At 42.5% G+C, this 15,321-nt stretch overlaps 1 protein-coding gene across 3 annotated transcripts in view; it reads right to left on the bottom strand.

Annotated features, from left to right (window-relative positions):
- LOC115153404 (ligand-dependent corepressor) overlaps positions 1-2,823 on the bottom strand; it is a 47,342-nt gene extending 44,519 nt beyond the window's left edge. For all 3 annotated transcript variants that reach the window (XM_029698819.1, XM_029698820.1, XM_029698821.1), the window contains exon 1: positions 2,724-2,823. In XM_029698819.1, coding sequence (XP_029554679.1) covers positions 2,724-2,820 — 97 coding nt within the window. In that variant the 5' untranslated portion in view covers positions 2,821-2,823. The remainder of the gene's footprint in view (positions 1-2,723) is intronic.
- Between the last annotated feature and the right edge of the window lie 12,498 nt (positions 2,824-15,321).

The following is a 15,321-nucleotide window of genomic DNA, read 5'->3' as shown; positions in this document are numbered from 1 at the left end:
CCCCAGGCCTCCTTACTGTAGCATAGCAGCAGGGGAACAATAGGATAGCTGTGGGTCAAGGATGGGGTGCTGACCATAGGGGCTGACTTGGCCTGGAGAAGTAGACAGCAAGAATGTCCTTTCTGTTTCGGTTTCTCTATTACTCCCACCCCCTGTAATTTCACTGCATTCAGTAAACACCTGGCATCAGGGTCATGTTCAGTAAGCATGTGAAATATAAAAATGGACGTTGAGGTATGCTACCGCCAATGCATTTCACCCCACAATTTTGTAAAAAACAATTAAGAGTTCAAAATCTTGACATGGAAAGTTGGTCAAATATGTTGTTTGTTCCACTCTCTGCTGTTCATTTACAGTACAGTGCATTTGGCCAGGCTTGAGTTCAGCAGGCACGAAGCGGGAGAAGAGGTCCAAATTGTTGCATTCCTTTGGACAGTACCTTTAACTCCCTCTAAGTAGGTGAGTGGGTCACTGAAAAAGGAGGCCTGGCTATTTCCACAGGGCACATGCACACAGATATAAAGGCAGTTTATGGGATTCTAATATTAACCAGATTGGTAGGTCATTGTAGGTAAGGTTGATGCAATGCCAAAAAAAAAAAAAAAAATGAATCCTACTTCTCGGAGCAAGAACAAACTCAGATACAAAGATGTTGCAAGCCAGTTTCAGAGTACTGAAGGACAATACACATGAAGAAATGGGGCAAATAATGTTGATGAAAAGTGCAACCCGACTACATGAACTAACTTTGTTGCCAAGAAGCAAGTTTCCCCTAGAGGGTCTAACCCAATTAAAATACTAGAATGGACATGAACCTTCTTATGATGGGATAAATGGCAGCCATTTTGGTCATAGTTTGCCAGTGATGTGACAAAAAAAAATTGAAATAATGAATCTGAATAATTTATCTGCACTGTATGTTTGTTAGCTAGCCAGACAGACAGTTTTAGAGGAATTATTCCATAAATGTTTCTAATTAACTGCCAATATGCCATCATCCCATTCAAACAATGCAGTCAATCCACAGGCAGCCATACACTGGCTGAAAACCGTTGATGATAGAACTTAGACAAGTTGTAAATGCAACAAGTACTGACATTGTATAATAGTACACAGCTTTCCAAGAAAACAAAACATTGACATTTATGGTCTGTTCACATTTATACAGAATATTGGTAAAAAATAATAATAATAATAAAAAAAGTATAAACTGTATTTATAATTATATGACAATATATTAGGTTAACAATTCTATTACATAATTCGATATATCACATGCCTTACTTTTATTATCCTGCATAAGTAAAATCAGCATTCTAAAACTGGTGGTTTGGATCGTGGATGCTGATTGAAAGATCAGCGTTCCAAGCCGTGCTGTATCAGCCGTCACAAACACACCTCTACCTGCTAACAGTTCCATCTGAAAAGGACCATCTCCATCAGAATATCATGTTCATGTTGCTGTCCCAATCCTCTCTGGTATTCATCTCACCTTGCTTCCAGCCTAGCATTTAGTTTGGTACAGCGGGGTTAATGTAAACTTAGCTGTCTACCTTTCAGACCTTGGAAACAATATTTCACTTTTGAATTTCGATCTCTGTAGTACCATATAGAGTGAAATGTGCACAGACAAGACAACTTTTGCTGAGCCAGTGGAAATCACATATCAACCTCATTATTATGGAGATATCCAAATAAATGCCAATAGAAAAAGATCAAGCAAACAAAAATGCAGCTAGTCTACTATCATTCCAGGTTCAATGTTTGACATGACTAAATTAGCTGAAGTTGGCTGGTTATCTAGCAACGAAGACGTTATCCAGCCCACATAGCAACCATTTCTTTTTTTATGGATGACCAGTCCTTTTGCATAGCAACTATGCAAAAAAAATAAAGATTTGGTCATGTTGCTTTAGACACGACGCAAAGAACTAACATGACCAAAATAATACATATTCTGGTGGAAGAATGAAATTGCATGAATTGAAAATCATGTTTTAATGAAAATATGTAAATCATTATTATTATAATATGTTGGTAACAGTTTTATAAAAGCAATAAAGCACTCAGCTATTACGTCGTCCTGGGCAATGTAATTTACCTGTCTGTGACTGAATTCATGCTACAGCTCTGCTTCTTGTGCCTTATTACTTAATTATGCCTAATGATTCTGGAACTTTGAGGGTTTATGACAGCCTCTCTAGTAATTTAAATCTATGGTCTGACCTTACTTCCTCATTGCAGCAATGCGCGCCCCCGATAGCTACTTTGGAGAAAAGCTCGTTGACCCCCGAGCATCGCCTCGCCCCCCACCACCCCCCACCCAAAATACTGTAAAATCGCGCGGGAGCGCGCACCTCAGTAAACGGAATATGCGCTCATAATTAGTGCTGTGTTTGACACTCCCGCTACAACAAACACAGCGCCCTTTAAACAAATTATAGCTATAGATAAAACCAAAAGGTGCACAGATAGATAACCTGAAATGCATAATAAATAGTAAATATACAGAACCATGTAATTGCATTTCGATGTAACGTTAAACAATATGTCGAGAGGAAATGGAACAGTTGAGGACAAAAAAAAAAGTCGCTCTGTGTTACCCCTGATGGTCACAGCCCGAATAATTTTGCAACATTGATGGCGAAGAAGTCAACAAAAACAGTAAAAAGGTACCTGAAAACCTGACTGTCCCTTCGGCGTGCATTACTGAACATACTTACCTACACAATGAATGAGTTTGTGCCGCCACGAGTCAAGTTCCTGCCGAAAGCCTCGCCTCTCGATCGTGCATTGCTGCTTCTTGCACAGACTCGCCATTTTCTACCGATCCCTCTCGGGAACGCGCACGTTGGCAAAGAGAAAGCGCTAGATGAGCGCGCACGCAATGAAGAATAGGCGCACTACTGTTCTTTATGCGCACTACAGTGCTGTCAATGCTCCGCTCTGCGCTGTCAACGCACTACTGTTTTCACAGCAGTAGACCTACAGTTTATTAACTTGAACAACATATTAACATTCATTATTTTACTGATCTTGAATAGAAGACTGTCTTAGGTCTACTTTCCTGTCTAACTTTTCTTAGAATATATAATTTAGCCTAGACAGAAGAAGAATAAGTGAGAGGTCAAAATGTCCACAATAGTTACCTGACTGAAAATGGGGGAGGGTCATGCTTTTTCAATTACAGTCAGGGGGAGTGTTTAGTATTTTTAAATTTAGTCCAGGGGAGGGTCATGTAATTTGTAATCAATTAAATGTAATATTGCTCAGGGTTTGAGAATGAGATGCTTGTTAAAGTATCTCATGTGTGCCCGATGATGCCCCTCCTCCCTGATTCTCGGCTGGGCACGCAATATCAAGTGTGCCTAGTGTGGTCTCAATAAAATGATCAACAGCCTATACCAGCCTTTCTCAGACCCTGGTCTGTGGACCAGTGCCAGTCCATGGAAGAATGCTTGCAGGTCTGCAACATATTTGACACCAATAAATACTTGCTGTAGGCCTACTTTCGCAATGTGCTGACCTATACATGCTGCTGCAGTAAACAAATTGTGTTGACATGACTAAGTATAGCTACACAAAATGCGCAGATATTTCGAAACAAAAACATCTACATCAAGGATAAGCCAGACATTTTTTTTACAAAAAAAGAGATGAATAACCAAACAAAAATTCTGCACAATAATTTCACAGACAAGGAGAGTTTACTGAAGGCTTCATACTTACTCTCTCATAACATTTCGAGGTGACATAGTTGAAAAGCTGGTCTTGCCCTCAGTCGTGGATGCTTGCTGAGAGGTTTTAAGTCCAACTGCTAGAAAGATCAGTGAAATCCGACTTTCCAATGACACGTGTAGAATTCAGGATATGGCACATGCAGATTTTAGGCAGAGCCCGAACATCAAATTGGTTTGCAATCCAATTAGATGAGACAGCTGACATTTCAAATGCCAGCTTGTTGTACGTATATGAAGGTTTTCTTTGTTGCAAAGAGTTGCCTCAGAATACAACTGTAGGTTAGATATTCCGTGTTCTGAACAAGTAGGCCTACATAACGGGACATGGATTACGATGGGACAGTTGTATCGGGATCTGTAGGCCTACAGATGAGACTGCTGCTCGAACCCATCCATACAGTGACGTGAAAGCGTCATTTTCCATGCAAATGATAAAAATTGCCAATTTCAAGACAAAGCTGCAGCTGGAGAGACCGAGTGCATAGAGGCATTTTTTATATGTTCCCCCTATTCTCAACTCTGGCTAACATGGGTGATCAATCAATCAAATATATTTATAAAGCCCTTGTTACATCAGCCAATGTCACAAAGTGCTGTACAGACACCCAGCATAAAACCCCAAACAGCAAGCAATGCAGATGTAGAAGCATGGTGGCTAGGAAAAACTCCCTAGAAAGGCCAGAACCTAGGAAGAAACCTAGAGAGGAACCAGGCTCTGAGGGGTGGCCAGTCCTCTTCTGGCTGTGCCGGGTTGAGATTATAACAGTTCATGGCCAAGATTTTCAAAACGTTCATATATAACCAGCAGGATCAAACAAAAATAATCACAGTGATTGTAGTGGGTGCAACAGGTCAGCACCTCAGGAGTAAATGTCAGTTGGCTTTTCATAGCCGAGCATTCAGAGTTACAGACAGCAGGTGCGGTAGAGGGAGAGAGTCGAAAATAACAGGTCAAGGACAAGGTAGCACATCCAGTGAACAGGTCAGGGTTCCATAGCCGCAGGCAGAACAGTTGAAACTGGAACAGCAGCATGACCAAGTGGACTGGGGACAGCAAGGAGTCATCAGGCCAGATAGTCCTGAAGCATGGTCCCAGAGCTCAGGTCCTCCGGGAGGGGAGGGAGAGGGAGAGGGAGAGGGAGAGGGAGAGGGAGAGGGAGAGAGGGAGAGGGAGAGAGAGAGAATTAGAGGGAGTATACTTAAATTCACACAGGATACCGGATAAGACAGGAAATACTCCAGACATAACAGACTGACCCTACCCCCCCCCGACACAAACTATTGCAGCATAAATACTGGAGGCTGAGGCAGGAGGGGTCGGGAGACACTGTGGCCCCATCCGACGATACCCCCGGAAAGGGCCAACCAGGCAGGATATAACCCCACCCACTTTGCCAAAGCACAGCCCCCATACCACTAGAGGGATATCTTCAAACCACCAACCTACTACCCTGAGACAAGGCTGAGTATAGCTCACGAAGATCTCCCCCACAGAACGAACCTGAGGGGGGCGCCAAACCCGGACAGGAAGATCTTGTCAGTGACTCAACACACTCAAGTGACACATCCCCACAGGGTGGCAGATAGCCTAGCGGCCACCAACCTTTTGGTTGGTGGCCAAAACCAAAAGATTGGTGGATCGAATCCCTGAGCTGACAAAGTAAAAATCTGTCGAATGAGTCTTCAATAAAGACTTAAAGGTTAAGACCGAGTCTACGTGTAGAAAAGTCCCATGGAGTTGGTGAAAGAATCCTTTAATTCATGGCCACTTACTCAGCTGGGCCAAGGGCGCTTTAGGTGGAAATGGTGGAAATGTCCGACAGATCTCATCCCCATAAAAGGAGGAAATCGCCATCACCCGATCTCGCTGCTTTCTCTTCCTTAACTCCGTCTAATCCAGAAGTTCTGTGCGTCCATGAATCCACATAAGTTCACCGAATCTGTTACCTTTCATCTGAACTATCTGTTGCGATCGGGAGAGTGGGCCATCAGTTATTGTTTATAGTTATTACCGCGGAGCGCGGCTTGGAGCGCGGCTTGGAGCGCGGCTTGGAGCGCGGCTTGGAGCGCGGCTTGTAGCGTGGCTTGTAGCGCACGCTTCAAATCTATTGTGTAATGTGAATGGTCAATGATCACGGCCCTACGGATCATCACAGGCCAATTATGCCATTGATATATGGTTAATATGTAATGAAATTACATGTACACATGAAGATACTTGAAAGGGTGACATATGAAACGTGGATAGGCAGACCATTCCATAAAAATGTAGCTCTATAGGAGAATGCCCTGCCTCCAGCTGTTTGCTTCAAAATTCTGGGGACAATAAGGAGGCATGCGTCTTGTGACTGTAGCGTACGCTACCGTTCAAAAGTTTGGGGTCACTTAGAAATGTCCTCGTTTTTGAAAGAAACATTTATTTGTCCATTAAAATAACATAAAATTGGTCAGAAATGCAGTGTAGACATTGTTAATGTTGTAAATTACTATTGTAGCTGCAAATGGCTGATTTTTTAATGGAATATTTACATAGGAGTACAGAGGCCCATTATCAGCAACCATCACTCCTGTGTTCCAATGGCACGTTGTGCTAGCTAATCCAAGTTTTTATTTTAAAAGGCTAATTGATCATTAGAAAACCCTTTTGCAATTATGTTAGCACAGCTGAAAACTGTTGTTCTGATTAAAGAAGCAATAAAACTGGCCTTCTTTAGACTAGTTGAGTATCTGGAGCATCAGCATTTGTGGGTTTGATTACAGGCTCAAAAACAGATGCCTCACAAGTCCTCAACTGGCAGCTTCATTAAATAGTGCCCGCAAAACACCAGTCTCAACGTCAACAGTGAAGAGGCAACTCTGGGATGCTGGCCTTCTAGGCAGAGTTGCAAAGAAAAAGCCATATCTCAGACTGGCCAATAAAAAGAAAAGATTAAGATGGGCAAAAGAACACAGAGACTAGACAGAGGAACTCTGCCTAGAAGGCCAGCATCCCGGAGTGGCCTCTCCACTGTTGACGTCGAGACTGGTGTTTTGAGGCTACTATTTAATGAAGCTGCCAGTTGAGGACTTGTGAGGCGTCTGTTTCTCAAACTAGACACTAATGTTTCTCAAGCGTTTTTGTGCCAGGGACACCCCAGAGGTGTCAAGGTGTTTTCAACAGCCAGTCTGTTGCGATGTTTAGATTTTGTTGCAGCAAGACAGGAGAAGCTGGTCTCAGATAAATGGCTAGATTGAACGAGGATTAACGTCTTTACTGCCATCTCCACTGCTGAACAGCCAGAATGTGGACAGGGTATCTCATTAAAACCAGCGTGCAGTTCTTGGTCACAGGACACCTCCAATAGTTTTATCATCAAGAACCAGTGACAAGCCATGAGTCTCTTCAGTGGTGGTGAACGTATAATACTTCCACTGCTTTCCCGGGCGTGGATCAGATTGTGAGGGGAAGCAATCCTCGAATATGAGCAGAGTTTCTCAGATGTGACCACATCGATTTACTTTAAAACTTTTTTTTTATTTAACCTTTATTTAACTAGGCAAGTCGGTTAAGAACAAATTCTTATTTACAATGAGGCCAAACCCTAACCCGGACAACGCTGGGCCAATTGTGCGCCGCCCTACAGGATTCCCAATCACGACCGATTGTGATACAGCCTGGAATCGAACCAGGGTCTGACGAGGCGTACAGAGACCCATTATCACCAACCATCACTCTTGTGTTCCAATGGCACGTTGTGTTTGCTAATCCAAGTTTATCATTTTAAAAGTCTAATTGATCATTAGAAAATCCTTTTACAATTATGTTAGTACAGCTGAAAACTGTTGTTCTGATTAAAGAAGCAATAAAACTGGCCCTCTTTACACTAGTTGAGTATCTGGAGTATCCGCATTTGTGGGTTCGATTACAGGCTCAAAATGGCCAGAAACAAAGTACTTTCTTATGAAACTCGTCAGTCTATTCTTGTTCTGAGAAATGAAGGCTATTCCATGCGACAAATTGCAAAGAAACTGAAGATCTCGTACAACGCTGTGTACTACTCCCTTCACAGAACAGTGAAAACTGGCTCTAACCAGAATATAAAGATGAGTGGGAGGCCCCGGTGCACAACTGAGCAAGAGAACAAGTAAAGGCTGGACTATAGCTTACAATAGGCTATAGGCCTAGGATATGCGAAGAGCATGCTTGGAGAAGCACTGAGCAAAGTTATATTTCTAAGAAAATGTACTTTCTTTGAGTTTTTGAGCTGCTGGGATGGTGTATGTAAAACTAGGTTACACTGCATTACACACGGCAATGGATACGCGTACCCAATCATGAGCACCGGTCTGCGCTGCTCTTGCTGATGTTAATAACCCTTTTGCGCAGCCTAACCAATGACTGTGCTGTTTACGGTGGCACTTCAGGAGGTGAGTGAATTTGTCAAAACAATTCTATATCTGTGCGCGTGGACAAGGTCTACTGATGTCCTGTTCAGCTTGAGAGGGAGAGCATGAATTTATTATAAAAAATATATATATATTATTTAACTAGAGAAGTTGGTTAAGAACAAATTCTTATTTACAATGAAGGCCTACCAAAAGGCAAAAGGCCTCCTGCGGGGATGGGGGCTGGGATTAAAAATACAAATAAATTAAATAAAAATTGGACAAAACACACATCACGACAAGAGAAACAACACTACATAAAGAGAGACCTACAAGGACAATATAGCATGGTAGCAACACATGACAACACAGCATGTTAGCAACACCACATGGCAGCCGCACAACATGGTAGCAGCACAAAATAGGGTACAAACAGTACAAATGGCAAGAAGGTAGAGACAACAATACATCACGCAAAGCAGCCACAACTGTCAGTAAGAGTGTCCATGATTGAGTCTTTGAATGAAGAGATAAAACTGTCCAGTTTGAGTGTTTGTTGCAGCTTGTTCCAGTCGCTAGCTGCAGCGAACTGAAAAGAGGAGCGACCCAGGGATGTGTGTGCTTTGGGGACCTTTAATAGAATGTGACTGGCAGAACAGGTGTTGTATGTGGAGGATGAGGGCTGCAGAAGATCTCTCAGATAGGCCTCACTCCCCCCTAAGAGGGTTTTTATAAATAAGCAACAATCAGTGGGTCTTGCGATGGGTATACAGAGATGACCAGTTTACAGAAGAGTATAGAGTGCAGTGATTTGTAGAGTGCAGTGGTGTGTCCTATAAGGAGCATTGGTGGCAAATCTGATGGCTGAATGTTAAAGAACATCTAGCCACTTGAGAGCACCCTTACCTCCCGATCTATAAATTACGTCTCTATATTCTAGCATGGGTAGGATGGTCATCTCAATCAGGGTTAGTTTGGCAACTGGGGTGAAAGAGGAGCAATTACGATAGAGGAAACCAGGTCTAGATTTAACTTTAGCCTGCAGCTTTGATATGTGCTGAGAGAAGGACAGTGCACCGTCTAGCTGTACTCCCAAGTACTTGTATGAGGTGACAACCTCAAGCTCTAAACCCTCAGAGGTAGTAATCACACCTGTGGGGAGAGAGGCATTCTCCTTATCAAACCACATTACCTTTGTTTTGGAGATGTTCAGAACAAGGTTAAGGGCAGAGAAAGTTTGTTGGACACTAAGAAAGCAGATGAGAAGGAAGACCGGAGGTAAGCTTGCTATTTCTATAATTGATTTGAATAAAAACAAGGTTAAGGGCAGAGATATTTACTTCGTTGCCCATAATGAAGCTATTTATCAGAGTTATTTTTGACCTCACAATAAGCCATATTCGAGTAACACATTGTGGGGCGGCAGGTAGCCTAGTGGTTAAGGCGTTGGGCCAGTAACAGAAAGGTTGACGGTGTTGTGCCGAAATTATCCCCCTGCCAGAATCCCCCCCCCCCCTCGCGTGAACGCGCACGCACTCAACTCTTCATTGCTGCGACTTGCTTGCTAGTTGAGAGTTCCGATCACGTTAGGCTGCGTTTCATTTTATTTTTTATGTCGGTTTGATTGCGGGGGAGGCACTAGTAATGTCATGTCTGTAGTTTTCGGTTTGGCTATTTGTTTCAAGTGTATTAGTCTATAAATACATCTCTTTGGTAAAATTCGTCATCTCTCCCATGTCTTATTCGACCAGTAGTTGTTCTGAAATGTTTATTGCTTGCCTACATTTTACTCCCTCTGTTTAATATAACACACATACTTTAATTAATAATTTCGGTTGCCTTTCCTGACGTGAAGCTTGTTCTATAGAAAGAATTCGACTCTGATGTGTGCCACAGAAAGTATTTGACTCTAGCCACAAAATTAAGGAAATTAGAAGGAGGGGGGGGGGATTTCGGCAGGCAAGAAAATGGCCTTGACGAAATTCACGCCCCCCCCTTCTAATTTCCTTAATTTTGTGGCTAGAGTCAAATACTTTGTGGCACACAGAGTCAAATACTTTCTATAGAACAAGCTTCACGTCATTTAAGGCTACCGAAATTAATAATTAATGTCAAACTAATTCATGTCAAAACTATGTGGACAGCGCATGGGTGCTGAAAGTAGGCTAATTCGAGAAGATCTAATTCATTTAAACAGTTTACATTTTAATGTGACTTTAGGCTACTAAAACAAGAGGTCTTTTGTATTGGAGCCTATTTCCTCCTATTCAAGAACTAAAAGGTACACCTACCTGATAGGTGGTAATCTACCAGCCATAGATTTTATCAGCCAATCCCTTCAGTCACCATGCACTCCTTAAATATCTCAGTGTCAGTGAAGAGCATGGTGCTCAATTAAAACCAGGGTTCGATTTGAAGAGGTAAGTGAGAGTATATAAGGTTTTTGTTAAAGAGGGGGTATGTGAGGGTATTGTGGCTTTTGTTAAAGTTAATGGCTAAAAACCATAGGCCTACCCCTTGTTCATTTAAGATTTTAAAAAAGAAATGGTATATAGTGCGATCTATAACGAGGCTTTACTCCACAATGCCTTGTGCTAGAAACAAGCTGTTAAATGCCGGGGAAAGACGTGACTCCTCTGCATATGGGATATATTTGGTTTATCTCTATGACATTCAGAGGCTGCGCTACAACCTTCTATAGGGGAGGATGAGGAGACAAAAACATGTACTTAGCTTGGAAATTAATTATTCTGTCACTACCAATTGAAGTTTGCCATTTCAACCAGCTATTACGCAACATGCTAACTCTAAATCAAGTCGGGAGCAAGCCAGGTAGTCTAATTATTTAGGCTATATTATTATTATTATTATTATTATTATTATTATTTCAAGGCTATAGCCTTGAATAAATCAATTGTAAAGAATTAGTGACATGCTACAGGCTGCCAGGAGTGCTCAGCATTTCAACACATCAACAACATGCCTATAAATTTAGCACTTAGGCTGTATAAAAGGAAATCTATTTTTTTGTTAACTTAGAAATAAATGAAAGGAAAAATGCCTTCAGGCTATACAGTCATTCTACAGTGCCATTGAAATCACTTTTAGAAACAAGAGGTTGGCCAGTCTTTGGTTTGAGGATCATGCAATGAGCTACGCATGCCTAGTTTGTTCATTTAGCCTAGCAGATGCTCTTCTATTCCCATACCCTAATCACAGTCAAAACACATCTATTTTGTAACAATATCATGGATTAAAACTGAAGAAAAAAGTGAACTGTATACCTGTATGATATGTGGCTGCTGTGTTAAACAATGAATGGCATTTTCTTGAAATCATTGATGATCAGATACTTCAGTTGTTACTGGTTCTGTTGTGCTCAATTTTTACATTTGATAGACAACATTAGCACTGTTCCAAACTTAGACTATCCTCTTTTTAAGAATAGCCTGTATAGAAATCAAAACGTCTCCGGTGCTGTAGCATGCACTCATTCGTTGTTATGCTCGGTTGTGGTATTAAAAAAGATTCTGCTCGTCTCCAGTCATGTAAAAGGACCTAGAATTGCATGAAATGTGTTTATAAAAGGCTATAAGATGATAGATTCATGCAGAGCTTTTATTATAATGGATATATGTTCACACTTGTCCAAGGTGGTCTGCGAATCAACAACCTTCTTGCTACTTTGCCGTGTAATGCTTAAAAAACGAAGAGCAATTTCTAAAACTGCATATCTAAGGCTCTGGTCTGTGCTAGGAGTGAGGGTAAAAGGTAGGCATGTTCTCTGCTATCCACTTTATGTTTTAATGATTATTTTGGGTATAGGGGAGGATCACTTGTGGTTTTTCAAAAGTTCAGGGAGGGTCAGGTAAAAATATATTTTACTGGAAGCCCATCCATTTTCATTTGAGAGAGATACGATGAGGTATCCCTCATAAATAACGTACAGTCCCTAATGACTATTCAATCCGTAGAGCTGACTATTAAAAGTCAAAGTTTCCTTGGTCGCGAGACTGTATCCACGGTAGGCCTAAATGCTGAATAAATCGGCTCATTCGGAAATGATCATTTTATCGCATACTTCAGCGATACGGATTGAATAGAGCCAAGTAACCTTTGCCTTATGAAAGAAACAAGTAAACTCTTTCTAACTTGTTTTTAAAATAACTAAAAGGGAGTTGATATAGGCTACATTTATATTTTAGAATGCACAACAAGTAAGGAATTACTATGGATAGGTTTATCATAGTCAATTAAACCACCATTAAAATACGGAACTGTTATTATTTTCCCCTGTTAAATTAGGCTATTTCTTTCTTCTAAAATATCGTGCCTAAGGCTACACATTGAAATAGGACCTTTAAAATCCGGCATTTCTCCACTGCCCCATAGAAACATGTTTGCCAGAGTGGTGTTAACACACCAAGCCAATCAGAACAGGTTTTTAATGAGCGGCAGCCAAAGCCCTGCAATGAAACAGTGCGGCTGCGTAATAACATGGCGATGCATTACCGCCGGCGTCAGCAGCACCGAAGCGTATAGCGGCAGGCTAATACTGTTCCCTAGCCAACCTGTGCTTGTCCAGTCTTCTCTCCTCTCCTTACCGACTCGTTAATGTCGTAAAGGTGGATTCCAATGCTGCAGAGACAGAGAAGGTAGCGCACAGGTAAACCGTTTGGTCATATGACTGTAGGCTATGTACACTGTCAATAAAAGGCAGTGCAGGACTTGTCCAAATTGGCTCAGTTACTGTGGCGCCACTGTAGCTACTGGAAAAGCATGATAGGTACATGATATATGCCGGCGACATAAAATAAGAATACTTTTTACAACTTTTGACAGCATGACAAATGCAAAGGTGTTTTACAGGTGAGAAGAATATAGCTGAATTGGGAAAGAGGTCATTGTAGCCTCATTTACACATCAACTAGTCTGAATAATGTATTACATCATCCAGTGTCAATAGGTTTACACTTGCATTTTACCCTAATGGTAATGTGGCAGCAAATAGCCAGCCTTATGAGGTTCTCACTGATTAGATTATATTCCTGCAAACTGATATAAGAAATTACTGAAAATTAGGGGCAGTTTTGCCATCCTTTGTCTCACACGTTCCCCCTTTCCCTTGTCTGTGTGTGAAAACATTTTACAGTTCAGTAAAGCTTCTTCCTTTAAAAGCACTGTCCATATGTTGACTAGGCTACCACACACACTTCACTTTCTAGAACAGCATCTGCAGAGCTGTACTGATCTGATCTCTTCCCTGCTGTCTCTGGACTTCAGCACCTGTCCTCTGCTCCCACACCTCCCTCATCACTTCTCTTCTCCCCACCCCTCTTCCCATCCATCACCTCTGCCCATCCTCTCCTCGCCCTATCCCTCGACCTTAACTCATCCCTTGATCTCACCATCCCTTTCACTCCTTGACTTTAAAATAAACTCAGCAAAAAGAAACGTCCTCACTGTCAACTGCGTTTATTTTCAGCAAATTTAACATGTGTAAATATTAGTATTAACATAAGACTCAACAGACAAACTGAACAAGATCCACAGAGATGTGGCTAACAGAAATTGAATAATGTGTCCCTGGGTCAAAATCAAAAGTAGCAGTATCTGGTGTGGCCATCAGCTGCATTAAGTACTGCAGTGCATCTCCTCCTCATGGACTGCACCAGATTTGCCAGTTCTTGCTGTGAGATGTTACCCGACGCTTCCACCAAGGCACCTGCAAGTTCCTGGACATTTCTGGGGGGAATGGCCCTAGCCCTCACCTTCCGATCCAACAGGTCCCAGATGTGCTCAATGGGATTGAGATCCGGGCTCTTCGCTGGCCATGGCAGAACACTGACATTCCTGTCTTGCAGGAAATCACACACAGAACGAGCAGTATGACTGGTGGCATTGTCAGGCTGAGCCTGCAGGAAGGGTACCACATGAGGGAGGAGGATGTCTTCCCTGTAACGCACAGCGTTGAGATTGCCTGCAATGACAAGAAGCTCAGTCTGGTGATGCTGTGACACACCACCCCAGACCATGACGGACCCTCCACCTCCAAAATCGATCCCGCTCCAGAGTACAGGCCTCGGTGTAACGCTCATTCCTTCGACGATAAACGCGAATCTGACCATCACCCCTGGTGAGACAAAACCGCAACTCGTCAATGAAGACCACTTTTTGCCAGTCCTGTCTGGTCCAGCGACGGTGGGTTTGTGCCCATAGGCGACGTTGTTCCCGGTGATGTCTGATAAGGACCTGCCTTACAACAGGCCTACAAGCCCTCAGTCCAGCCTCTCCAGGCCTATTGTGGACAGTCTGAGCACTGATGGAGGGATTGGGCGTTCCTGGTGTAACTCGGACAGTTGTTGTTGCCATCCTGTACCTGTCCCGCAGGTGTGATGTTCGGATGTACCGATCCTGTGCAGGTGTTGTTACACGTGGTCTGCCACTGAGAGGACGATCAGCTGTCCGTCCTGTCTCCCTGTAGGGTTGTCTTAGGTGTCTCACAGTACGGACATTGCAATTTATTGCCCTGGCCACATCTGCAGTCCTCATGCCTCCTTGCAGCATGCCTAAGGCATGTTCATGCAGATGAGCAGGGACCCTGGGCATCTTTCTTTTGGTGTTTTTCAGAGTCAGTAGAAAGGCCTCTTTAGTGTCCTAAGTTTTCATAACTGTGACCTTAGTTGCCTATCGTCTAAGCTGTTAGTGTCTTAACGACCGTTCCACAGGTGCATGTTCATTAATTGTTTATGGTTCATTGAACAAGCATGGGATACAGTGTTTAAACCCTTTACAATGAAGATCTGTGAAGTTATTTGGATTTTTATGAATTATCTTTGAAAGACAGGGTCCTGAAAAAGGGGCGTTTCTTTTTTTGCTGAGTTTACCTCTGCGAAGGCACACTAAAGTCAGGGTTCAGATAAGACAGATGTTGGCGCATTTCCATAGAGGATTTACCCCAGTGTTTTACCCAAAAGGCTCAGACTTTTTTGTTTCCATCTACACAGGCCGGCACCTGTCTCTCACTGGGCCATGGCGCTGGCAGACCTGCACTCACTTGGGGCCAAAGTCAGGCCACTGGTACTTTTCAGCTTCCAATTACATAACAATGGCTAATTGTATACTTTAACACCTAATCACAAAACAACTGTTTTGATTATGCCAAGGTTGTTGATTCTGCTCTTCACAAGTCCTCACTGCCAGCCCTAGCTATGGA

The sequence above is a fragment of the Salmo trutta genome, chromosome 18 (genome assembly GCF_901001165.1).
Source record: "Salmo trutta chromosome 18, fSalTru1.1, whole genome shotgun sequence".
Taxonomy (NCBI): domain Eukaryota; kingdom Metazoa; phylum Chordata; class Actinopteri; order Salmoniformes; family Salmonidae; genus Salmo; species Salmo trutta.
Note: the sequence above shows the minus strand (reverse complement) of the source record. Positions and strands in the feature narration are given on the sequence as shown.